Source organism: Prionailurus viverrinus, chromosome D2 (assembly GCF_022837055.1).
Source record: "Prionailurus viverrinus isolate Anna chromosome D2, UM_Priviv_1.0, whole genome shotgun sequence".
In the NCBI taxonomy this organism is placed as follows: domain Eukaryota; kingdom Metazoa; phylum Chordata; class Mammalia; order Carnivora; family Felidae; genus Prionailurus; species Prionailurus viverrinus.
The window spans coordinates 71,768,397-71,793,313 of NC_062571.1; the positions used below are offsets into that span (position 1 = coordinate 71,768,397).

The window sequence follows — 24,917 nt, forward strand, 5'->3', positions numbered from 1 at the left end:
TTTGTCCTAAATGGTGGCCATACTAAGCATACCAGCGAGGTGGTAACTAAACCTTTCATGTTATCCAGAATTTTGAAGTGAAATACTTTCATTAGATTTTCTGCCAAGTGATGATGAGGATTTTGTCTCAATTTTTAAGGCTGAGCATTGGAAACTGTATTTTGCACTTAGAAATTGAGCTGGTAAGGAATATACCAGTGTATTAATAGCCATAATCTCTAGATCATTAGATCATCTCTAGATGATTGTGACTCGTGTATTTATGCCTTTATTCTAATACTTGCTGTAATATCTCAATGGAGGTACATTTTCTTAAACATTTTTAGGAAAACTCTTAGACGATGTGCTCATAGAAATGGGATATGGCTTGAAACCCGAAGGACAAAATTCTAAGAAACAGAGTGCAGATCCAGGTGAGTATACAGATTAATATTGAACAGTATAGTGACTCTAGGTACTGAAAAGTGTCTTCTCTACTGAACAAAAAAGGGCAGAGCTGTTGCAATGTCAGATTTAATGGAAGTGATAACCATTCTTTGAACTTTATATAAAAAAGGTGATGCTTTTTCATTCAGTGGTACATCCTGTCTAATTTTAGTTTACCCTGCCTGTTTTCCTTCCCTGTCTTCCAGATCAATCTTTGACATGATGGATATCAGAAATTTTTAAAGTACTAGGGGCACTTGGGTGGCTCAGTCGGTTAAGTGTCCAACTTCGGCTCAGGTTATGATCTCACAGTTCGTGGGTTTGAGCCCCACGTCAGACTCTGTGCTGTCAGCCAGGAGCCTGGAGCATGCTTCATATTCTGTGTCTGTCTGTCTGTCTCTCTCTGCCCCTTCCCTGCACGCTCGCGTGCGTTCTCTCTCTCTCTCTCTCTCTCTCTCTCTCTCTCTCTCTCTCTCTCCCCCTCTCCCCCTCTCCCCCTCTCCCCCTCTCCCCCTCTCCCCCTCTCCCCCTCTCCCCCCCTCCCCCTCCCTCCCCCTCCCTCCCCCTCCCTCCCCCTCTCTCCCCCTCCCTCCCCCTCCCTCCCCCTCTCTCCCTCCCCCCCTCACTCTGTCTCAAAAATAAACATTAAAACAATTCTAGAAATTTTGAAGTACTAAATATGACACTTTGAGTTGAAGGGTTTTAGCTAAAATTTCCTTAGTTTAATTTTTCCTCCTTATTTGGTTATTCTAGAAATAATAAATAGGGATATAACATTCTGTTCTGGTAAGATGTTGTTTCTTAAGTTTTTACTACTTGTTTAATTATGTGTGTGGCTTTTCATTTAGTATAACAAGAGAACCAAGAAGATTTGCTATCAGCATTTTATTTTCTCATTGTTTAGTTTTATGTATTGTTTATTGCAATGTTTTCGCCTTCACTTTGTTCCTTTACAAATTACTTTGGATGTGGACATACTTCATTGTCTCTTGCTCATTCACCCAGAGGTGATTGCCAGTTAATGGTGCTGTGATTGGATGCATCCTTTCATATACACAAATCGACTTATCTTTAAATCTACCTTATCCCTGCCTCCTGTCCTTTGCCAAGTCTTTATTGATGGTTCTTTCTAAATATTGTTTGTATGTGACTTTTTTTTAAATCTTTTTTTCTTTTTTTCTAGCTCAGGAATCCTTATTATTTGTGGATAGTTGCAACAACCTTGTGACTTTATCTTTTGTCTCCTGCCTGTATTCTTACAGTATTGCCCATATGATATCCCCAAAACACAAGTGTTGGTGTGCCAGCTCGCTGAAAAGTTTTCAGTAATTCTTTGCCATCTGGAGGAGAAAACCAAACACTTATTGGTCTAATGATTGAAACCATAAGTGTTGGTGGTAGTTTAGGGGGAGTATAGAGTGAGGAAAAAATAGGGAGATTGATCTGGGGCCTGCAACATCAAGTGAGAAACCACAATGGGATGGGTGGATAGAGGATGGGGAAGAAATTGCCAGAGCAATAGGAGGGTGAAGGCTTCTAGGAAGGAGTCATCAGTAATAACGGCAAGTGTTGCACGGGTATCCAGGGGAAGGAACAAACATCTTCTGGGCAGTATTTGCTTCACTGAGGAACTGGAGGTACCATCATGGAGGGTGTTCTGTGATTAGTACAGACACCTAGAGAAGAGATTATAAAATGGTGTGATAGAGGATATGCACGCAAATGCCGTGGGAGCACCTAGGAAGGACACCTAACCCAGATTCGGAGGGAAGCCTTTTCAACGTGACAGCACACTGAGCAGGAAATAATCAGGTTGCTGGGGGATTGGGAGTGTGTCCTGGGAAAGAAGAGTGGCATGTGTTAAGGCCTGGAGGTGTTGGAAGGAGCCTGATTGGGCCTGAAAAACTGCAAAAATTAGATTAATGAAACCAAAATGCCTTGTTTTTCTGTTTTCTGTTAAGGTGATGTTGAAGATGTTGGAAAAATGACAGCTGAAAACAAAGTTGTTGTAGACAGAAGTGATCTGATCCCCAAAGTGTTAACTGTGAATGTAGGCGATGAGTTCTGTGGTGTGGTTGCTCACATTCAGACCCCAGAAGACTTCTTTTGTCAACAGCTACAAAGTGGACGTAAGCAAATTTTCTTGATTGTCCTATCAGTATAACCCACTTCAAGAGACTCAGCATGCGAAAATGAAGATAATGTGTAGGTTTGTATTTCTTTTGTTTAAGATGTGATCTATATCTACAGATAAGCTTGCTGAACTTCAGGCGTCCCTTAGTGAGTACTGTGGTCAAGTGCCTCCACGCTCAGATTTTTATCCAACCATTGGTGATATCTGTTGTGCACAGTTCTCAGGTGAGGAAAGAGTATTCCTGAATTTTTTTTTACTTACAATGAAGTAAAAAAACCCAAAAACCCCAAACAATCTTCATTTTGCACTGTTTGGCTGCATTCAAAGTTTGAGTATTAAAGTGCACCAGTCAGTTTTAAATACATCCAGTTAAATGGACTCAAAGTGTGTGACATAAGGGAGGAAGGCCTGTTGCAGTGGGGGGGGGGGGGGGGGGGGGAGGGTGGTTGGTAAAGAAAGTTTTTATTGTTTTATCAGTCCTTTAGTTTTGGGGACTGGTGCAGATAATTATATTTACATCCGTACATGAATGTGCAATCTCCCGGGATCACGTCTTTACCGGTTTTAGTGGGAGTAGCAGGAGGCCTAGAAGCATGGAGCTGTCACGGCACAGCTGTATTAAGTGGGTTCGGTTCGTCTCTGCCGGAGGGGAGAGCCTAGCAGCCTTCCCGTAAACTGGTTGCTTGGTTGGTGGAGTCTGGTTGACTCCTACTGCCAGGTGTTGTAACGTTAGCCCCGCTTGATGCTTAGCAAATTGTTCCTGCATTGATCAAGGCATTGTTGTGATTTCACACACAAGACTCTGTCCTGCGAGTTAACTGTCTATGGGGCAGATGAAGTGGTTGTAAGTGGTGGCAGCCCATGGAGTGAGTGAGGGGTCTAAGGCCTGCAGAAAGATGAGATTTTAGGGGTTTAAGGCTTCCAGTAGGCAGAAGTAGCATTGTTGACTCAACATACGTTGTTCCGTAAAGCTTGATACTGTATTAAAGCCTACAGATGGCCATCTCCGGATTTGGGAGGGAAAGTTTGTATTTATATCTGTACTGGAAAATGATTTGAGACTGAGTCTCTCCTTTTTTCAGAGGATGATCAGTGGTACCGGGCCTCCGTTTTAGCTTATGCTTCTGAGCAGTCTGTACTGGTCGGATATGTAGATTATGGAAACTTTGAAATCCTTAGTTTGACGAGACTTTGTCCCATAACTCCAAAGTTGTTGGAATTGCCAATGCAAGCTATAAAGTGTGTGCTGGCAGGTATGAAATTTTTATGGTCCCCATATTCTTAAAATAGCAAAACCCCTAAGAGCATTAGAAATGAAGTTAAACCAATGAGAAGATAAAAGAATGTGTTAAAATATAACTTCTCTTAATGAAAAAATAATCCTTAATAGAACATTTAGGAAATACACAGGACTACTTTGCTATCTCTAATAAAATAAAATTTAATGTATCATAATATTGAGTATTTTTGGTATTTATAGAGTGCATTATTGATATCATAGAAGTGGATTCATGACATAAAGTAGGGCAAAACCTGCTTATAGAAACAGTAAGAACATTGTGCTTAGAAATTACTGTATGTAGAGGCGCCTGGGTGGCTCAGTCATTTTAAGTGTCTGACTCTTGAGTTCAGCCTGGGTCATGATCTCACAGTCCTGAGATTGAGCCCTGTGTTGGGCTCCGTGCTGAGCCTAGAGCCTGCTTAAGATTCTCTTTCCCTCTCCCTCTGCCCCTCCTGTGGTCATGTGGCTGCTCGCCCTCTCTCAAAATAAATAAACGTTAAGAAAAATTTGACTGTAAATATAATTTATCCCATCAAGAGCCGGGGCTGCTTTCCATGTTAATAAATTGGCTTCTTTATTCAAATGTACTGTAATTGAACTAGTATACGATTATCAGAAGGATATTTCCAAGTTCATGCTACGAGCAGTGTTCTTTTAACTGCATCTTGCAACCTATCCAAGAGCATTTCCTTGGCATAGGTTGCAAATGTAGTTATGTTACAAGACACCTCCGTAGGTGAAATAGAGGTGTTGGAGGTATGTTTCTTTTTGTATGATATATATTACGATTGTTTTCTAGAAAGGGTAGAAATAATTTACACACCTACCAGAAATTTAGCGGGGAGCCCATTACTTCACAAATTGGTACACCAAGTAGACACTTCTGTATTTCATGCTGATAAGTTAAAATGAAATCATTTCAATTACTTTATTACCAGTGAGGCTGAACATTTTTTCTTCAGTTACTTGCTCTTATTTTATGAAAAGACTGGGTGTAACTCTGGGTTAATTTGTAAGTGCCTTTGGAGTGAGTGATACAGATGTTTTTGTGTCGTTCTAAGGGACCGTATTTCTTCCTGCATTGTTTTATACTTTTGTTTATGACTTTCTTAACTTATTGAGATATAATTTACATACCATAAAATTCTTGGTCTTAGGTACACAATTCAGTGATTTTTTAGTAAATTTACCGAGTTGTGTAGCCATCACCATAATCCACTCGTAGAAATTTCCATCACCCTGATGAGGTTTCTTGTGCCCATTGATAGTTAATCCTTCCTCCCCAGGTGACCACTAGTCTAATTTCTGTCTTAGGGATTTGCTTTTCTGGACATTTCATATCAGTGGAACTATGTTTTGTTTACATAGAAGTATAGCCATTTTCTCTTTGTAATTTTGCCTTCATTTTCATGGTTAGAAAATCCTTTTGCTCAGGTGGGACTTTCTGGGTCTGGTGTTTGTCAGATTCCTTAAGTTTAACTTTATGGAAATTGGGAGCTAAATTTCTAAGTGCCTGTTATAAGAAATATTTTAACATTCCTTTAAAAATTATTTGTTAGGAGTAAAGCCATCATTAGGAATTTGGACTCCAGAAGCTATTAGTCTGATGAAAAAAATTGTACAGAACAAAATGATCACGGTGAAAGTGGCAGACAAGTTGGAAAATAGTTCCCTGGTGGAGCTTCTAGATAAATCTGTGACACCTCACATCAGTGTTACCCAAGTTCTCATAGATGCCGGCTTTGCTGTGGGGGAGACAGGGGTGCTGACGGATAAACCCAGCATCGTGAAAGAAGCCAGTGGTAAGTAAAATGTCTCCTTCATAATGCCCATGCTGGAGTTCAGACAGTTGTGTGTATATGTGGCTTCTCATACTTTCAAAAAGAGTTGATGTTGGGGCGCCTGGGTGGCTCAGTTGGTTGAGCGTCCGACTTCAGCTCGGGTCACGATCTCGCGGTCCGTGAGTTTGAGCCCCGTGTCGGGCTCTGGGCTGATGGCTCAGAGCCTGGAGCCTGCTTCTGATTCTGTGTCTCCCTCTCTCTCTGCCCCTCCGCCGTTCATGCTCTGTCTCTCTCTGTCTCAAAAATAAATAAACGTTAAAAAAAAAAATTAAAAAAAAAGTTGACGTTAAGTGTCTTTTTGTCTTTATTATTATTATTACTAATGTTTGTTTAGTTTTGAGAGGGAGAGAAACAAGACAGAGTACAAGCAGGGGAGGGGTAGAGAGAGAGGGAGACACAGAATCTGAAGCAGGCTCCAGGCTCTGAGCTGTCAGCACAACGCCTGACGCGGGGCTCGAACTCATGAACCCTGAGATCATGACCTAAGCTGAAGTTGGACGCTTAACCAACTGAGCCACCCAAGTGCCCTTTGTCTTTTTGATCCAGGCATTCATTTATATATATACGAGTGTGTTTGAGAGCTGAAAAAAAAATTTATGGGTCACTAGACATATGAATTTAAAATTCAGTGAGGTAGTTATGGCTAGTTGTAATACTGATTGTTTCCTTTAAAGTCACTAAGAAAGTCACTGGAAATTCAGTTCTTCTTCAAATGCAGATACCTCACTGGCCCCACCTCCCATCCCCACTTTGACCATTTGTTTTGCAAAATGTTCATTTATTTTCACAGTTCCCTTAGGTGTAGAAGCAAAACTAAATCCACTGGAGTGGACATGGGTTGAACTTACTGTTGACCAAACAGTAGATGTTGTGGTCTGCATGATATATAGTCCTGGAGAATTTTATTGCCATGTGCTTAAAGAGGATGGTAAGTTGACTCTTCTCATTGATTTCTTTGTACAAATACGTTGATGTAGATAATAACTGGAGATGAGTTTAATGAATAATAAAATTACTGTCTTTACAAGAAGGGCCAAGTGGGTAGGTATTTCTGCTTCCAAGAAAGATTTGGTTATAGTTGCCTTTTATTCCATTTTAAGCTATTATTTCTATTTTCGAAAGCTCTCTTTATATTTAAACCAGGTTATATTTCAAAGAATGTCTTCTAAATTTGTTTTTGAAAATTAAATTTAACGGTTGATTATATATACGTGCTATGCTTTAATATACAAGTGCAGGGGCGCCTGGGTGGCGCAGTCGGTTAAGCGTCCGACTTCAGCCAGGTCACGATCTCACGGTCTGGGAGTTCGAGCCCCGCGTCAGGCTCTGGGCTGATGGCTCAGAGCCTGGAGCCTGTTTCCGATTCTGTGTCTCCCTCTCTCTCTGCCCCTCCCCCGTTCATGCTCTGTCTCTCTCTGTCCCAAAAATAAATAAACGTTGAAAAAAAAAAAAATTAAAAAAAAAATATACAAGTGCATAAATAGTACTGCATGACACATTGTCAGAAAGTCAAAACCCTGAATAATCAACATTTAGGTCAGGAAATAAAGCATTACCAGAATCCAGAAGTTTCCTTCATTTCTCCTCTGATTACTACCCTTTTCTCTCTTTAAAAGGTAAATACTGGGGCACCTGGGTGGCTCAGTCGGTTGAGCATCCGACTTGGTTCAGGTCATGATCTCACAGTTTGTGGGTTCAAGCCTCGCATCAGGCTCTGTGCTGACAGCTCAGAGCCTGGAGCCTGCTTCAGATTCTGTGTCCCCCTCTCTCTCTGCCCCACCCCTGCTGTGCTCTGTCTCTCTCTCTCTCTCTTTCAAAAATGAATGAACAAAGTAAATACTGTCCTGCCTTCTAATAGCATAGATTAGTTTTTCCTGGTTTTGAACTTTATATAAGGAATCCTACAATGTGTGCTCTTGTATTCCTTGCTTTTTTTTTTTCCACATTGTTTGTGAGATCAGTTCTTCATTTCCATGTGTGGCAGTAGCTTGTGTCTTGTTACCCCGGTGTGTTCCACCATGTGAATGTACTGTGGATTTATTTCTTTTTAAGGTTCTTTTTAAGGTTCTTTTTAAGGTTTAGGGGGTTGTTTCTACTTCTGATCTGTTTAACGATACTGGTGTGAACATTTCCGTCCAAATTTAGTGCACGTGTGTATGCGTTTCTTTTTAATATACTCCCAGGAGTGAAATCAGTGGCCTTATCCTAACGGGTATGTATATTTTCAGCTTTGATCAATGAAGGCCAGAAAGTTTGCAAAGTGATGATTATGACGCTTGTTAGTTTGAGAGTTTTAGTTGCTCCACATCCTTACACTTGTATTTCCCTTCTTTTTCTTTTGAGCTATTCTGGTAAGCATTGTTAATTTTAGCTTTTCTAAATCTTGGTTTTCCTCTCTACCAAATGAGGACATGACACTAGGTGCCTAAGCTCGTCTGGCTCCCAATTTGTGAGATCTGTTATCCTTCCCTTCAGAATTATCTGGTAGGTAGATCACTATTTCGTATAGCATAAGACGTGAACATTTTAAAGTTACTTTTTATAGGTGATTATACAAGCCTATGGTACAAAATTCAAAAGTTACAAAAAGAGTGTAGAGTGGGAAGTTTCCCAGTCCCCTCTGAGTTTTCTGAATATCTTTTCAGAAGTAGTCTATGCATATGCTTGTGTGAATGTATATGTCTCTGTTTGTGTAGGCATACACGGTAAATGCTGTGATGTTTGCACTTTGCTTTTGTCCCCACATGGTCCTTTCTTCATTCTTTTTGTCTTTTATTTTATTTTTTTTTCAACGTTTATTTATTTTTTTTGGGACAGAGAGAGACAGAGCATGAACGGGGGAGGGGCAGAGAGAGAGGGAGACACAGAATCGGAAACAGGCTCCGGGCTCTGAGCCATCAGCCCAGAGCCCGACGCGGGGCTCGAACTCACGGACCGCGAGATCGTGACCTGGCTGAAGTCGGACGCTCAACCGACTGCGCCACCCAGGCGCCCCTCTTTTTGTCTTTTAAATTAAACTTCTAATAGTGGAATAATTTTAGATTTACAGAAAAGTGGCAGAGATGGTGCAGAGTTCCCGTACGCCTCTCAGCTAGCTTCCTCCATAGTTAACGTCTCACAGAATTGTGGTACGTTTGTTACAACTGAGAGAACAACATGGGCACCTAGTCATGAACTGAGATGGGGACATGTCCTTTTTCTTTCTACTGCCACTAATGGCCTTTTTCTATTCCAGGGTCTAGTCCAGGATGCCGCATTGCTGTTTTGTTTCCCTTTTCATGGTTATGTGGTGTTTCACTATGTGGGTTTATCCGACCTCTTATTATTGAAACATTCCTTGTGTTCTCTGGCTTTATTCTGTGAGTGTGTTGTCCGGGCAAATTCCCGTGTAATTATTAAGTCAAAGGATGCATGTGCTCGTGCTTTGGAGTACGCCCAAGGGGACCGGCCAAGCTAATTCCCACAGACACGTACACACGCCTTTCCCACACCATTTTCAGTAGTGTTTCTTAAACTGAAAGGTGACAGCTCTGACTTGTTATAGTTTACTTTCCGTATCTGTGAAGGGGCCTTTGCCACATGCGTAAAAGGCAGCTGCTTTCCCTTAAGTTGTTGTGTAGTGTCGGGACCCCTTGACTCAGCATTTAAAGCTCTCCATGGTGTGTACTTTCCCAGCACAGTGCTGGTATGTTCTTCATGGTTCACGTTCCACTTCCCTGCTTCGCCAAATTGCTCCCACCAGGTGAATTTTGGTTGCTTAATTTTGTACTTTGCCTCAGGGCCATTTCTGGTTCTTCGGGAATACCCTCTCCTTCTCTGTCCTATTTCTTTATAAAAGCAGCACACAGAGCTCACCTCTCTGCGTTTCCCTAGCAGATGTCTGTGCCATCCACTCAGTCATTCATTATATGTTCTCCTCCAGGACATATAAGCTTGTGTGTCACTTTGTGTACAGGCTTGTATGCTCTGTCCTTAGCCCTGTGCACAAGTTCATGCTCTGGTGTGCTGGTAACCATGCCATAGTTGGGGATTACCAAGAGCTTTAACTAATTACGACTTACTTTCCCAGTTAATTTTTTTAATGAGAAAAAGAGAAAAGCATCTGGTATACTTAATAGTTGTTTGGGAATGTACCTGAGGTTTTATGATCAAAACGTTTCCAACTTAAAAGGAAAAATCTGTGTTCTGCATGCTTTTTTAAATATTAAATGCTGTATGTGTATTGCATTTTCAGCTTTAAAGAAACTCAATGATTTGAATAAGTCGTTAGCAGAATATTGCCAGCAGAAGGTGCCCAATGATTTTAAAGCAGAAATAGGGCAACTGTGTTGTGCTCCTTTTGCAGGTAAGTTACAGTTGGTACAGTCTTGACTTTGATAGAAAGTTTTGTTTCCTGATGTTGAGCCCATATTTTGATGTGTATTTTCTTCCCCGTGTTTAAGCAAGTATTTCTCACAAGACTAAATGAATGCAGAAAGTGTCATGTCTAATACTCTGTTTGTAACAAGGAACCTCCAAATGGAACTTCCTTACCTCCATTTGTTAAATTTCATTAAATGCTTTTCTTTCCACAATCTCTGATATTAAAGTAAGTTAGATAATGGTTCACTGCAGGTTCATTGTTTCTTCTGGTCACCTGTGTATATACTTAGTTTGGAAGTATATTTTATGAGACTCCTTAATTTCTTAAATTTTTTTTAATGTTTATTCATTTCTGAACAACAGAGAGCACAAGCAGGGGTGGGGCGGAGAGAGAGGGGGACACAGAATCTGAAGCAGGTTCCAGGCTCTGAGCCGTCAGCACAGAGCCCAATGTGGGGCTCAAACTCATGAACCGTGAGATCATGACCTCAGCAGAAGTTGGACGCTTAACCGACTGAGCCACCCAGGTGCCCCACCCCTTAATTTCATCGTATGAGTTTTTCTACTATTTTTATATGATTTTACTAATAACAAGTAAAACAGTTTGTCATTAGTTATGAGAGTATTATAAAACTTCCAGATTGACAGATAACATTTAAGGTTATTAAGTCTTACCTTCACTTTCACGCTCTGTTTATTGGATAGGTGATGAGTGAAATCTTAAATTTATATTAGATTAATGTTAAAGTGTGCTATAAAAATTTGGATGTGTTCTAAAAACAAATTTTGATAACTCTCCTGGGGATTTCTGAATGAAAACTAGAGGCATCATCTGGAGAAGGAGAGCAGATTTATTAGCTACTTTACGCAGAGGATTTTTCTTTGGAGATAAAAATTTCAAATGTTAATAGAAAGGAAATAATGTTCTGTGTTACAAACTTTGTGTTAAATGTAGGTGATGGTAATTGGTATCGTGCATTAGTCAAGGAAATCTTGCCAGCTGGAAATGTTAAAGTCCATTTTGTGGATTATGGGAACATGGAAGAAGTTACTGCAGATGAACTCCAAATGATCCCATCAAAATTTTTAGAACTTCCGTGTCAAGGGATACGGTGCTGGTTAGCAGGTATGGTGCAGAATAAGCTTTCAAAACTGTCTTCTAATACTTAGGGTAGATGTACTTTTAAGTATTAACATCTGTAATTTTAACATGTGAGCCAGAAGATCTTGCTTCATATTATAAAATTTAGAAACGTACTTTTGAAGATGCTGGCCAGAGTGTTGAGTGTAGATGCTAAAAGGAGGGAAACAGCTGCTTTTCTGGGCTCGAGATGGGAATGAAAACTGATATGTCCTCTTGAAGACATTTTGCAGGATTTCTTAGGAGTTTCAAATAGTCCTGCCTTTTGTCTGAGCATTTTTACTTGTAATAATTTATCCCAAAGAAATGATCTTGGAGTCTCACAAAGTTCACCTACAAGGACGTTCCTTATACTGCTGTTAATAGCAGCAAAACAACGCAGGCAGCTAGGCAGGGGATGGGTTCAGTGATGACCTGTAGGGTTGAAAACCTCAGCACCTGCTTCAGATGGTGCTGTGAGGGGCCAGTGGGTGCTGAGGACAAAGGCTCCCCGGCCTGCACAGGCGGATTTAAGTGTTTGCCCTTGCTGCCCGGGCATTAACGTGTAGCAGATACGAAGAGTACAAGTTATAAGAGATGCAGGATAGTATTGTGGTTAAGAGGACAGGCTCCGGAACCAACTCTGCTCCCTACTAGCTGTGCGAGAATTTAAGCAAATTAATTAAACTCTCTGGTGCTTCTGTTTCCTCACTTGGAAAATAATAGTACCTTCCTCAAGGAGTCATTAAGAATAAAAGACATAGGGGCACCTGGGTGGCTCAGTCAGTTAAGCATCTGACTCTTGATTTCAACTCAGGTCATGATCTCACAGTTCATGTGCTTGAGCCACGTGTCAGGCTCTGTGCTGACAGTGCAAAGCCTGCTTGGGATTCTCTCTCTCTCCCCATCTCTGCTCCTCCCCTGCTCATGCTGGTACCCACACTGTCTCTCAAAAATAAACATAAAAAAAAGAATAAAAGACATAAAAAATATAAAGCACTAAACACTACCTGGCATCATATCCACAGTAGCTACTATTATTGCAAAGGTTTCTTTATAAAATAAATCGGTATTATGTGTATGTGGGTCATTCCATACACACATGAAAATTATGGAAGGTTGGATACCAAAATGTTAATAGTGCTCATGTCTAGAAGCACAGATGCTTTTTATTTTTCCTTTTGCGTGTTTTCTTTCTGCTTACTGCATACTATGTTTCAGATTATTCTTAATACCATGTTTCATGTCCATGCTTCTTCAAGTGTGGCCCCTAGACCAGCAGCATCAACTTGAGAACTTACTCAAATTACAGATTCTCTGTCCCCAACCAAGACCTGCTGCTAAATTGGAAAATCTAGGATGGGCCCCTGAAATCTGTTTTAACGAGCCCTCTAGAGAGTTGAGATGCACACTCAAGTTTGAGGATCACCATTGTAAAAATAAGGGTATAAACCACAATTATCAGAAAAATAATTTTTGGTTAAGTACTTTAAAATAACATTTTGAAATTAACTACTAGAACACTGCCCGCAGAAGTGAAGGTGTGTAGTTGACATCTCCCACCAGCAGAATTGGTGTAACTCATCATTGTGTATGTAACAGAACACGATGGTGGCTTCTAGAATAATCCCATTTTTGCCTGTTGGAAAAATGCCAGGTAAAGATACTTTAGTGGGGAAAGTTAAGAAAGTTTCTGAGTGACCCAAAACTCTAGCGGTATGTTTACACCTGCCAGTGTCTGTAACTCGGGCATGGGGGATGTAGAGATGTAATTGAACGTTGAAAAAAGATACCAAAATGGCTGACCCGAATGGAGTACTTAACAAGGACCCAGTCCCAGACACCGTTGAAGCGAAAATGCAGCTTGGGCATGGAATCCTATTTAATGCCGTTCTTCTTTGCCAGATATAGAGCCGAAAAACAGACACTGGACTAAAGAAGCCATCACAAGATTTCAGATGTGTGTTGCAGGGATAAAACTCCAAGCCCGAGTGGTTGAAATCACTGGACAGGGAGTGGGAATTGAGCTCACCGATGTCTCCACTTCTTACCCCAGAATAATCAGTGATGTTCTGATTGAAGAACATCTAGTCTTAAAAACTAGTCCGCCATGTAAAGGCTTGAGAAGTAATAGGCCTGTTAATAAACATGATCTTCAAATTGATGCCCTGGGGCTTCAAGGTAACATTTTTAAACCTTTGATTTGTTATTTAATGTATCCTTTGCTCTTACAGGTTATGAAAGTTTTTCTATCCAAATGATGCAGTTTTTCTGTAGAAATACATGCTTTGTGGAAATAGGTTAATAATAGGTTATGAAAATATTTATTGAAACATGGTTTTATGTAACACCATACTCATTTTTAGTGTAGTCACTTATCAGGTAATCTTGCACCATATAATTATGTGTCCCCTAAAGTTTCAACCAGTTTTAAGAATTACATTATAGGGGTGTCTGGGTGGCTCAGTTGTTTAAGCATCTGACTTGAACTCAGGTCACGATAGCATGGTTCACAAGTTCGGGCCCCGTGTCGGGCTCTCTGCTGAGAGCTCAGAGCCTGGAGCCTACTTCAGATTCTGTCTCCTCCTCTCTCTGCACCCCCCACCCCCCCAGCCACACACACTCTCTTTCTTTCTCAAAAATAAATACGAAAAAAATAATTACATTATATGTACTACAGAAGTAACACTGGAGTGCAGTAGGTCAGTAGATTGGACTCTTTTGTAATACAAAATCCCTCAAATTGAATAGATTGTTTTGTGAAAATACAGATTTTCACGTTAGGAATTTGTGAATGTTGATAATCAGCAGTTGATGAATAAATTGAGTATATAACTGGGAGAGAATACCAAGTTTAGTCTATTTTATGCAAGATCTGTTTTCTGTGTTTTCAGCCATGTCTTCAGCTGAGCAGTGGAGGACAATAGAATTGCCAGTTAATAAAACTGTGCAAGCAACTGTATTAGAAATCATAAACCCATACTTGTTTTATGCTCTACCAAATGAGATGCCAGGTAAGAAACCAAATTTTGAGACCTATTGATGCGCATCTTTTTAACTGTATAATGAAAACACTTCTCTGGAGAATTCCTTAAGAAGAAAGAGGGAGAGGGGAGGCTGGTGATTTTTGTCTTATTCAATGTTTTAAGGAAGAATTGACCGTCATAACACTTAAGGCACATTTAGTTACTCAAACACAAATGTGAACATGAAGGGAATGCCCTGCATTTAGCACCTGCCCAACCTTCAGGTTTTTATAAGGAGATCGTGTCTCTTAAATTGTGGTTTATATACACAATGGAATACTACGTGGCAATGAGAAAGAATGAAATATGGCCTTTTGTTAGCAATGTGGATGGAACTGGAGAGTGTTATACTAAGTGAAATAAGTCATAGAAAGACAGATACCGTATGTTTTCACTCTTATGTGGATCCTGAGAAACTTAACAGAAGACCAAGGGGGAAGGGAAGGGAAAAAAAAAAAGGTTTAGAGAGCGAGGGAGCCAAAACATGAGACTCTTAAAAACTGAGAACAAACTGAGGGTTGATGGGGGGTGGGAGGGAGGGGAGGGTAGGTGATGGGTATTGAGGAGGCCACCTGTTGGGATGAGCACTGGGTGTTGTATGGAAACCAATTTGATAACAAATTTCATATTAAAAAATCGTGTCCTTAATTGCTATATAATTTTTTGCTTAAAAACAGATATCTAGGGGCGGCTGGGTGGCTCACTTGGTTAAGCATCTGACTTCAGTTCAGGTCCTGATCTCATGGTTCGTGAGTTCGAGCCCCGTGTCGGGCTCTGTGCTGACAGAGCCTGGAGCCTGCTTCAGATTCATTCTCTCTCTCTCTCTCTCTCTCTCTCTCTCTCTCTCTCTCTCTCTCTTTCTCTCTGTCTCTCTCTGCCCCTCCCCCACTGACATTCTGTCTCTCCCTCCCTCTCTCTCTCTCTCTCTCAAAAATAAACAAACATTCAAAAACATGGGGGGCCTGGGTGGCTCAGTCGGTTAAGCATTTGACTCTTGGGTTTGGCTCAGGTCATAATCTCACGGTTTGTGAGTTCGAGCCCTGCGTTGGGCTCTGTGTTGACAGTCAGAGCCTGGAGCCTGCTTCAGATTCTGTGTCTCACTCTGTCTCTGCCCTTCCCCCCTCGTACTCTGTCTTTCTCTCTCTCTCAAAAAAAAAAAAATACTATCTAATTTGAATTGTATTTACAAAGCTAACATGTTAAGAAAATTTGATATGTTGAAAGTGTACTTTGTAATCCGTGTTACTACAGTTTAGAGACTTAGAAAAATGTTTTACACTGGTCCTAATCCTGAAAAAAAGTAATGTATAAATGTTTTCTTCTTTGTTTCATGGAAGTGTATATTAAGGAATCTCTTTCAACATATTTGAGTTTATCCTTGTAGTGTCAGAGAGAGAGTTAGTGCAAGTTAGTGCAAATTTAAAACAATTTGCAGGTACTTGAAGGCTGGAAAAGTGAATCTTTGTTTCAAATTGTCAAACGAGGATGTGAGGGCGATCTGGCTCGACATCTGTCACCCCATTGATCACCAGGGTTGATTCGGCTGATCTGGCTGGCTAGGCAGGGGTCCCCTTCCTCCCTCACTGCTCCATGTGCGTCCCTCCCGAAGCTGCACGCTTGGTCAAAGAGGACGACCTTCCCTGATAGAGGAGGACCGTTCTTGGGTCAAGGGTATACGAGTAGCTGTGCTCCCCTGCTAGAACTTCCAAACAAGCTCTCAAGGTCCAAATTGTCAGACGACAAATTGTGGTGATACCAACAAGGGCTTTTAAATCTATGTCCAGCATTACAAATAATCATCTTTAATCTGTGTAGGTGGAAAGTAGGGTTATTGAATCCTGATGAATTGGAAGAACTGTGTTTTATTAACTAGAACACACTTAACTGAAAATTACATGGGAAAATTGTGAAAGTGGGACTCAATGAGTTTCTGTAGAGTATGGCCATGCTGGTGTGGAACTGAGCGCTCTGGAGGCTTCCCTCGTCCTCCCGCCCGGCACTGCAGCCCACCTGTACCCGGGGCCACTAGTGGTTTCGTGGATTCTTCACATGTAAATGTAAACAGGGTCTTTAAAGTGATTCGATTTAACATTCTTTTTGTATACTGTCTAAACAGCACCGAAAATTTCCTCACAGGAAATTGCTTTTTTGTGTTTCAGAAAATCAGGAAAGACTGTGTGTGTTGACAGCTGAATTGGGAGAATATTGCAGTGCTCAGAATAGTCGATTGTCTTACCGACCGAAAATTGGAGATGTGTGCTGTGCCAGATACACAAGTAAGGGTCTTTGAGGTAAAATATTAAAGGGAAATATTTTGTTCTCTTTTACGTGAAATTTTGTGTGTTTTGTTATTGAAGTGCACATTTCATTTTGTTAGAGAAATTAAGAAAGGCAGGGCTGTTTGTTAATTCATATGTTCTGTTCCATAACCATGAATTATGTTTAGGTAAGGATATAGGTAGGTATCTACCAGTACTTACAGATAATCAGTTTTACATAATAATATCATATTTATATGTGGAGGAGTTGCAAGTTTATAGAACTTTCTGAATGTGCTAAAAAAAATAAATAACTGCATTGAAAAGTCGACTTGTTGAATCAGGGACACTTTAACCATTGTCCTATTGTTTTAATATTTCATGTTAACAGATTTCTTTTAGGAATAAAAATAACACTTGGAGTGAATATTCTTGAGCAGAAATTTTGGGAATTCCTGAGTCAAAAGATGTCAATTGTTTTGTACGTCCCAGAAGCATATTGCTCTCTGGGTATCTTAAAGAAATGTCCATATGTGCCAAAAGTTTGTGAGTGCCAATTCATCATCTCCTTGTCAGCAATGAATTTAAAGTGTTTTTGCTCTATTGCCTGCATAGTGTTCATTTTTAAATTTAAATTTACAGTTAACCATATTACATTTAGTTTTGTTTCCTTTTGTATGACAACTGGATCTACATTCTCCTTCCTTTTTTTCTGATAGAAATCTATCGTAATTTTTGGTTAGATAAGTATTCTTTATTACTTTATTAGAACTTTACATAAACACTGTTCACAGCTGTGTAGTAAACCATGATGTAATGAGATACATGGTTACATATCTCTTTTGCAGTCTTTGTTGTTGTTGTTACCAGTGGTCTGTATCCTTTCGCTGATTATCTCCAGTTCTCTGCATTGGTATAAATTCTCTTAGTGAACATTTGTGTACTTTATCAGCTTTTATCATATTGTCAGTTCTTGTGGCCTTTGCGCCTCCTATCTAGACTGCTTGTCCTTCACGGCTGAGCAATCACCCTGGAATTTTTCCTTCATCATCATGCTGGTGATGGATTCCCTTTTGTTTCATGGATTTGTCTCTTACCTGACCTTGTTGGCCAAATTTGTCCCTCCCTCATCTCACCTTGTTTTCTGAATTCCTTACGTTTGGTTTACCCTAATATTTGGGTATATATCCCATCCTTCAGAAACTGAGAAAAGATACACGTAAGATGAATTTTCTCTTATCTCCCCATGTTCTCCCATGTTTGAAAAAGGCTTTACCCTAACAAGTAATTGATAGCTTGCCTAGATCTAAAACTCTAGATTGGAAATAATCTTTCCCTTAAATTTTTGAAGGCATTGCTTTTTTTCTTTTTTTTAAGAGTTTTTTTTATTTTTTATTTTTTAGTAATCTCTACACCCAACATGGGGTTCAAACTTACAACCCCAAGATCGAGAGTTGCACGTTCTTTTTTTTTTTTTTTTAATTTTTTTTTATGTTTATTTATTTTTGAGACAGAGACAGAGCATGAATGGGGGAGGGTCAGAGAGAGAGGGAGACACAGAATCTGAAGCAGGCTCCAGGCTCTGAGCTGTCAGCACAGAGCCCGACGCAGGGCTCGAACTCACGGACCGAGAGATCATGACCTGAGCCCAAGTCGGACGCTTAACTCACTGAGCCACCCAGGCGCCCCGAGAATTGCACGTTCTACTGACCAAGCCAGACAGGCCAGTCCGCTTTTACTGTTTTTTAGCTGTAGCTATTGCTGGTCAAGAGAGAAGGATCATTTAGATTCTCCAAACTGTATGTTTTTTTATCCTGGAGCTTGTAGGAATGTCTTCATCCTGTTCTGAAATTCATGATGTGACTTAGTATTGGCTTTCACTGTCGTGCTGGGCGCTCGTAAGTGGCTGGGCCCTTAAGGCTAGAAAGTTGTGAGCTTCAGTTCTGAGAAATTTTTCTGAAAATTTTTTATTCCCTTCTTTGATTTTCTGTTCTCTTAAGAATTCCAAATATTCTAATGTTGGACTTGAAACTCTTCTGCTAAGTTTCCTGTTTTCTCTTTCACTTTTTTTCATTGTTTTCAAGAGAGTTCCTCAATTTTATTTCCCAGCTTACTGAGTTTTTAACTTCTGGTACCACATCTCTAGTTTCAGTAGCTTTGTTGTCTGTCTTCTCAAGTGTGTGTTTTTAATAATGTCTTGGTATTCCAAGGGTGGAAGGTGTTTTCTCTGGGAATGTTAACATCATTGTAATTTTCAGTCTTCTCCCAATTCCTAGAGTTCCTGTTTGTTCTGATCTCCATCGTGTCGGAGGCTTACTTCAAATGTCTGGTGATCCTTTGCTGTTCACTTACAATGGGGCATCTGATTGGAAGCTTCTGGTGGCCTTCACTGTAGGGTGATGGGGCCCGTCCATTTCACCAGGACTCCTGCTGTTGAGAATCTTGAAGTGCATTCACTTGGGACTGGTGTCTCCTGCTTGGAGTGGGTAGCTCTCCTGACATTGTTCTTGGCAAACTTCCTTCTCTGCGCCGCCTCATGCTTCCGAGTCCAGGAGTCTGGTTCATCCTCTCAGGAGAAGAAACCTCTAGTCTTCTGCCCTTGAGTAGGAGCAGTTGGCTGGAAATGAAGAGGGCATTCGAAGCTTTATTAAAACCCATGAACATAAAAGAGATCGTTCTCTTTAGCAACTTAAGAAATAAGTGTTCTTTGTAAATGTATTTATAAACTAAAGTCTGTTCTGATGTCTTGGGAAGGAGGTCCACTTCCTTTCCCCAGGCCTGATGTTCAGCTTCATCCTTACTACTGCCTTTGAATGGGTTGATTGTCCAGGCTTGGGGGTTTGAGATGCAAATGAAGATGCTTCTTTGCTTCCCTGAGGCCAGGCCAGCTTTGCTTGAGCACTGCTACCTCATTTCCATTCAGGCATCTGCTTTCCAGCTTCCGGTGTTGTGTTCTGTCTTGTTCTCTATCCTTGTGGTTTTGTGCTTTTTCCGTTTTAATCATGCAGTTGTCTTTTTAGTAGACTCTGGAAGGAGTGGAGGTGATGCTTGTGTTTCATCTGGACTGTAATCAAAAATTTTCAGTGATGTAAATGTAACTGAATAACCATCTGGAGGGAGGGAGGGAGTCATTGAATGTACCTTCTTACCTAAGATTGCATTATATTTTCAGATGATGACTTCTGGTACCGTGCCATTGTTCTGGGGACATCAGATGCTTATGTGAAAGTGCTCTATGTAGACTATGGAAACATTGAAACTCTGCCTTTTTCCAGAGTGCAGCCAATTTCCACCAGCCACCTGGAGCTTCCTTTCCAAATTATTAAATGTTCACTTGAAGGTAGGCAGTTAAGTCACTTTCCGGTTGAGATGTCTGTGTGGTTTTCCCTTTGTTTTATAGCCCTATGTCTGAGTCAAATGGGCATTTCAATAACTGCCCAGATTTCTAAACATCAAGCAGAGTTTACCAAAAAAGTTTCGTATCTTCTATTCTTTATTTCATTCTCACAAAAATTACATTGCTAGCCCATTGTTGTTCAGTTATTGTGTTTGGCCCCGGGTTGCACAGCTAGAAGTGGCAGTGCCTGGGAGAACTGGGCCTTCTGACCCTTATCTGAGGGCCTCTCTGCTCTGTCATGGCTCTTGGAGACAAGAGACATTCAGATGACACCATTCGGGCTAATTCACTGTGCACTGTATCTGCATTGATATTCAGTTCCTTCCTTTGGTGTTTGAGTAAAGCGAACAAAAATGCTAACGTAGCTTTTTACTTTCACTCCTCATTTTGTTACCCAGCGGTCCCAGCAGATAGTAGCTCACTCATTGGCTCCTAGTCTGCTTTGGTTTTGACTCAGGGAGAGAGTTGGAAAATTACCTTTATTATTGTTTGCCTTTCCCATTAGGACATAAGTCCCTGGCAGCAACTGTTTTCTGTTTTGTGCCCTCCAGACTCAGATTAGTGCTCGATAAACAATAGGGATCAATGAATATTTATTGAGTGATTTTTTTTTTTAATGCAACAGCAATAGTACATCAAAGCATACCTAAACTCAGCTGGAGTGAGGCTTTTGCTTATTTTCTTTATTATTACTTTTTATTTATTTACCTTGAGAGAGAGAGAGAGACAGCACAAGTGGGGGAGGGACAGAGAGGGAGAGACAGAGAGAATCCCAAGAAGGCTCCACCTGGCCAGCATGGATCCCAAGGCGGGTCTTGAACTCATGAACTGCAAGATCATGACCTGAGCTGATACGAAGAGTTGGACACTTGACCAGTTGAGCCACTCAGACATCCCTTTGCTTATTATCTTTAGATGTATGTAAATTTTTTTTTTTTAAGGCACTTGATTAATATTCAGTTTTTTCCCCAGGACTAATAGAATTGAATGGAAACTGCTCGCAGTTAGTGATAGAACTACTAAAAAATTTCATGCTGAATCAGAGTGTAATGCTTTCCGTAAAAGGAATTACCAACAATGTCCATATGGTGTCAGTTGAGAAATGCTGTGAAAATGGTACTGTCAGTATAGCTGATAAGCTGGTGACTTACGGCCTGGCAAAAAACATCACACCTAAAAAGCAAAGTGCTTTAAATACAGGTATCTGTTTTCAAGTTTAATTAATGACAGATGTAAGTGTAATTAAGAAGCAATGTAATCAGTGTAGGTGACCTGGTCTTTCCTTACTCTGCGTGGTCACATTCCCTTCCTCCTCCCTGTCCTTTGTCAATCCAGTGGCACGGGGACCTACTGGGTGGAAGCAGGCCTCCCGGTCCAGATTTTCCTTAGCTTAGGCTCAGCAGCATTGCTGATACATTGATGCTGAGAGCTTTAGAAATGTCTGGCATTCAGAATTACTTCCAACTTACTTTCGACCCTGACCAAAGTGAGAAGAGTTTGCACTTTTGAGATTGGATCTTCTGGATATCTCACAAGAGGATTACTTGATAGGCCTGCCCTCGGCTGAAGAGCTATCCCATATATGATAGGCAAAAGACCTAAAATCCTAGAGGTGAGGGCATTAATTTGGTGAAAACTAGGACACAGTAGTAGAAAATATTAAAGCCCAAATGAGAAGTAATTGATTAGGTCCTTGATAGTGACAACCCATGCCTAAGGGGCAGAGCTGTGTAAATTCAGTGTTTTTCAGTGTTTCGTCAGTGTTTTTGTTACATGTGGTGTGTGTGATCTGATGGCTTTTTGTATTTGCTTCTAGAAAAGACATGTAGGATGAATTGCTGTTGCACAGAGTTACGGAAACAGGTGGGTAGAGTTTATTTGAAGTGAAATTATACTTCTTACATTTTTAGAAATGAAGTAATACTATTTCTTTATCACCCGTAGGTTGAAAAACATGAACAGATTCTTCTCTTCCTCTTAAACAATCCAACCAATCAAAATAAATTTATTGAAATGAAAAAATTGTTGAGAAGTTAAGTAAGTTAAATTTGATGTTTTCACCACTTCCGTCACCACCAACGGGACATCTCAAGGCATGTCAGGGTAGAACTCATGGCATGAACCACGTCATGAGGCTATTCTTCATTTTGTGACCTAATGATTTGAGGTCTGGTTGTAATGTGTTTGTTGCCTTGCCAAGTTTTATTTGCTGATCTGAAGTTGGCCGTTAATGGGACTGAGTCCAGGGGTGTTCACGTTGTAACCACTCACTGTTGTTCAGTTCCGAATGCTTACATTATTGATGGCGGGGAGGGACTTGTAAAAATTGTTGTGAGGTAAAGCTTTACCTCAGATTCTTTGTGTCTTAGGGGTGAAATTAACTCTCACTTGGGCATGTTGCGGTAAAAATGTTCAGCATTTTTTGTGAAGAGGTTTTAAAGGGCCAAGAATGGAAAATGGGCTTCACTGATAGTGTATTTCATTTCAAAACAAAGCCTACTCCTTGGTGGTGATTCTAGTGTGTAACAATGATAATTGGTGAGTTTGGAACAACAGTTTCCCCACATTGATTGATTGATTGATTGATTTTTATTATTATTATTATTTTTTTTTGGTCTGGGATGCTTTGTTCGAAGGTAGCCCTCAGAAGTACCTTGTGATCAGAGGTCAGTTAGAATTTCTGATTAAAATGAAATTGTCTTTCCTACTAATTCCAGCCAAAAGCAAAGGGTCTCTGACTCCGTGCACTCTTGTCGGCTACAGCACAGCCTGGGTCAGACCTTTTTGCAAGTAGCTCACGGGATGGTACCTCTGAGCGCCTGGTGATTGTCCGTGAGTTCACGTGCTCTCTCCTTCTCCGTGTGGGAAGGTACAGTTATTTTGTTTCTGCTCCTAAGAAAGTACAGCTGAATTCTGAGTGGAGTGTCATCGCTGCTAGAGCAATAGTTTTGTCTCCTGGTTGATTTTCTAATCAGTTGTGAGTTATTTCTAATAAATGCTCATCTGCCATTGCAGTTACAGCCTTCAGTCCTTTCTGATGCCCTCGCTTTCAGTATTGACTACTGTCGTGTGTGCTTGAGTCTAAGATCTTAAGTTAAAAAAAAATGTAAAGTCAAATCTTAAATTTCCTGATAATTTTGTAGGGTAACGGACATGCAGTGACATGGACTTCTGGAATTCAGTCCTAGCACCAAATCATCTCATTTTTACCTGTGTAATAGGCTTTTTTTGTAAGGATATTGAGAGTGCTAACTCGCACGAGATGAAAGTTCTATTTTCTCTTGTTTCTACATAGATTGAAGACATTGTTTAAAAAAAACCAAAAAACAAGATGTGATTTAAAGACTAGTAGTTGAACTAGCTTTTCCTTTACTGTGGAATAAATATGTATTTTTATCTACATTTTGAATATAGTATAATGCCTTATGTATTATTTAAAAAGCACTTGAACATCTAGTCGCATACGTAATCGTTACAGTAGTCCTGGAAAGAGAGTAAGACCCCACTTTATAGATGAGGCCAAGGCTCAAAGAGGTTAAATGGCTGCACTGGATACACACAAAACCAGGCCTTAGGCTCAAAGCTGAACCCTCTCTGCTGCTCCTTGCTGCTTACTGTCTGCTGTGCTGCAGTGTCCTTAGATTCAGTCAGTTTTGAAGGACATGAGACTGAGGAGTTATATCAGAAGAAATTACAGGATACCCTGGGTGGCTCAGTTGATTAAGTGTCTGATTATAGGTTTCGGCTCAGGTCATGATTTCCCGGTTCGTGAGTTCAAGCCCTGTGTCGGGCTCTGTGCTGACAGCACGGAGCCTGCTTGTGATTCTCTCTCCCTCTCCTTCCCTCCCTCCCTCCCTCCCTCCCTCCCTCCCTCTCTCTCTCTCTCTCTGTCTCTCTCTGTCCCTCCCATGCACATGTTCTGTCTCTCAAAATGAATGGATAAACCGAAACAAAAAAAGAAAAAATTACATACATGATTGCTTAAGCATACTTCATTGTGGTGGAAGTATAGTTGAATATTCACTTTTTAAAAAAAAATTTTTTTTAACGTTTATTTATTTTTGAGACAGAGAGAGAGCATGAACGGGGGAGGGTCAGAGAGAGGGAGACACAGAATCTGAAACAGGCTCCAGGCTCCGAGCTGTCAGCACAGAGCCCGACGCGGGGCTCAAACTCATGGACTGTGAGATCATGACCTGAGCCGAAGCCGGCCGCTCAACCGACTGAGCCACCCAGGCGCCCCGAATATTCACTCTTTTAAAATGTTTTTCCTAGATACAGAGAAAATGTGTTTAAAATTGAAGTGTTTAGTCTTTATTGGAGAAATTTTTAAATAACTGTAAAATCGCCCAACTAGGAATGCTGTGGCGATAGGAACCGAAGACTGTCCTCTGTGGCTCAGACGTGATAAATAAGTGCTTCAGCACACAAGTCACTGTAACATTCTGTATCGGAAGGGGAGTGCACACAGCTGTGTTTCGCTTTGGTCCAGGGCGGTCCAAACCACGGCAGCTCGTGCACAGTGCTGTGGCGGTGCATTTCTGCAACAGATCCGACTTGAATGTACACTTTGGTTTGCTTGCACTTTAGAAATTAAGCAGAGTGATTGAGTCTCTAATAAGGCATATTGAGAGTTGATTTTTCTCTTTCAGAAGCAGTCTGTCCCGGATACACGCTTAGCAGAAAGGAAACAACGAAGGCTAGACTTAGAGGCAGCACGGCACCCCGCGTGTTCATCGCGAATGTTGTCTTCTGTGTCTCTGTTTCTGTTTGCTTTGCCACTCTTCTGTTGGGTTGGGGAGTTTTGTTTTTTCCCTCTAAGTTCTTCCTCCCAACTAAATAAGTCTGGCGTGGAAGTTTCATACCACATTCATGGGGATATCGGGAAGAGATACATAGGGATTTTCTACTGTGAATATAAATTTTTAGGACTTAAAGGTAACACTGAAGAAAATATGGCTTCATATTACTAGCAGATGAATCTAGTTGATAGATGCATGAGTTTCTTTGGATTTTTCTGTATGTTTGAAATACTTGGTAATAAAACATGCCTTGCTCTGTCGTCATCTGC

At 40.7% G+C, this 24,917-nt stretch overlaps 1 protein-coding gene across 5 annotated transcripts in view; it reads left to right on the forward strand.

The window, feature by feature from the left end:
• The window catches only part of TDRD1 (tudor domain containing 1), a 47,862-nt gene extending 22,954 nt beyond the window's left edge, over positions 1–24,908 (forward strand). Inside the window, exons 11-26 of one of the 5 annotated variants that reach the window (XR_007145509.1) lie at positions 327–413; positions 2,388–2,555; positions 2,677–2,784; positions 3,643–3,813; positions 5,402–5,644; positions 6,474–6,611; positions 9,918–10,028; positions 11,001–11,171; positions 13,071–13,346; positions 14,060–14,179; positions 16,351–16,467; positions 19,622–19,789; positions 20,819–21,046; positions 21,663–21,709; positions 21,791–22,715; positions 24,499–24,908. Coding sequence is in view for 4 of the 5 variants with exons in the window: in XM_047826373.1 (XP_047682329.1) it covers positions 327–413; positions 2,388–2,555; positions 2,677–2,784; positions 3,643–3,813; positions 5,402–5,644; positions 6,474–6,611; positions 9,918–10,028; positions 11,001–11,171; positions 13,071–13,346; positions 14,060–14,179; positions 16,351–16,467; positions 19,622–19,789; positions 20,819–21,046; positions 21,663–21,709; positions 21,791–21,883 (2,246 nt within the window). In the remaining variant the exon portion in view is untranslated. Of the gene's footprint in view, positions 1–326; positions 414–2,387; positions 2,556–2,676; positions 2,785–3,642; positions 3,814–5,401; positions 5,645–6,473; positions 6,612–9,917; positions 10,029–11,000; positions 11,172–13,070; positions 13,347–14,059; positions 14,180–16,350; positions 16,483–19,621; positions 19,790–20,818; positions 21,047–21,662; positions 21,710–21,790; positions 23,553–24,498 lie in introns of those variants that run through there. The other 4 variants (XM_047826373.1, XM_047826374.1, XM_047826375.1 and 1 more) reach the window with 4 other exon arrangements.
• Positions 24,909–24,917: the final 9 nt, after the last annotated feature.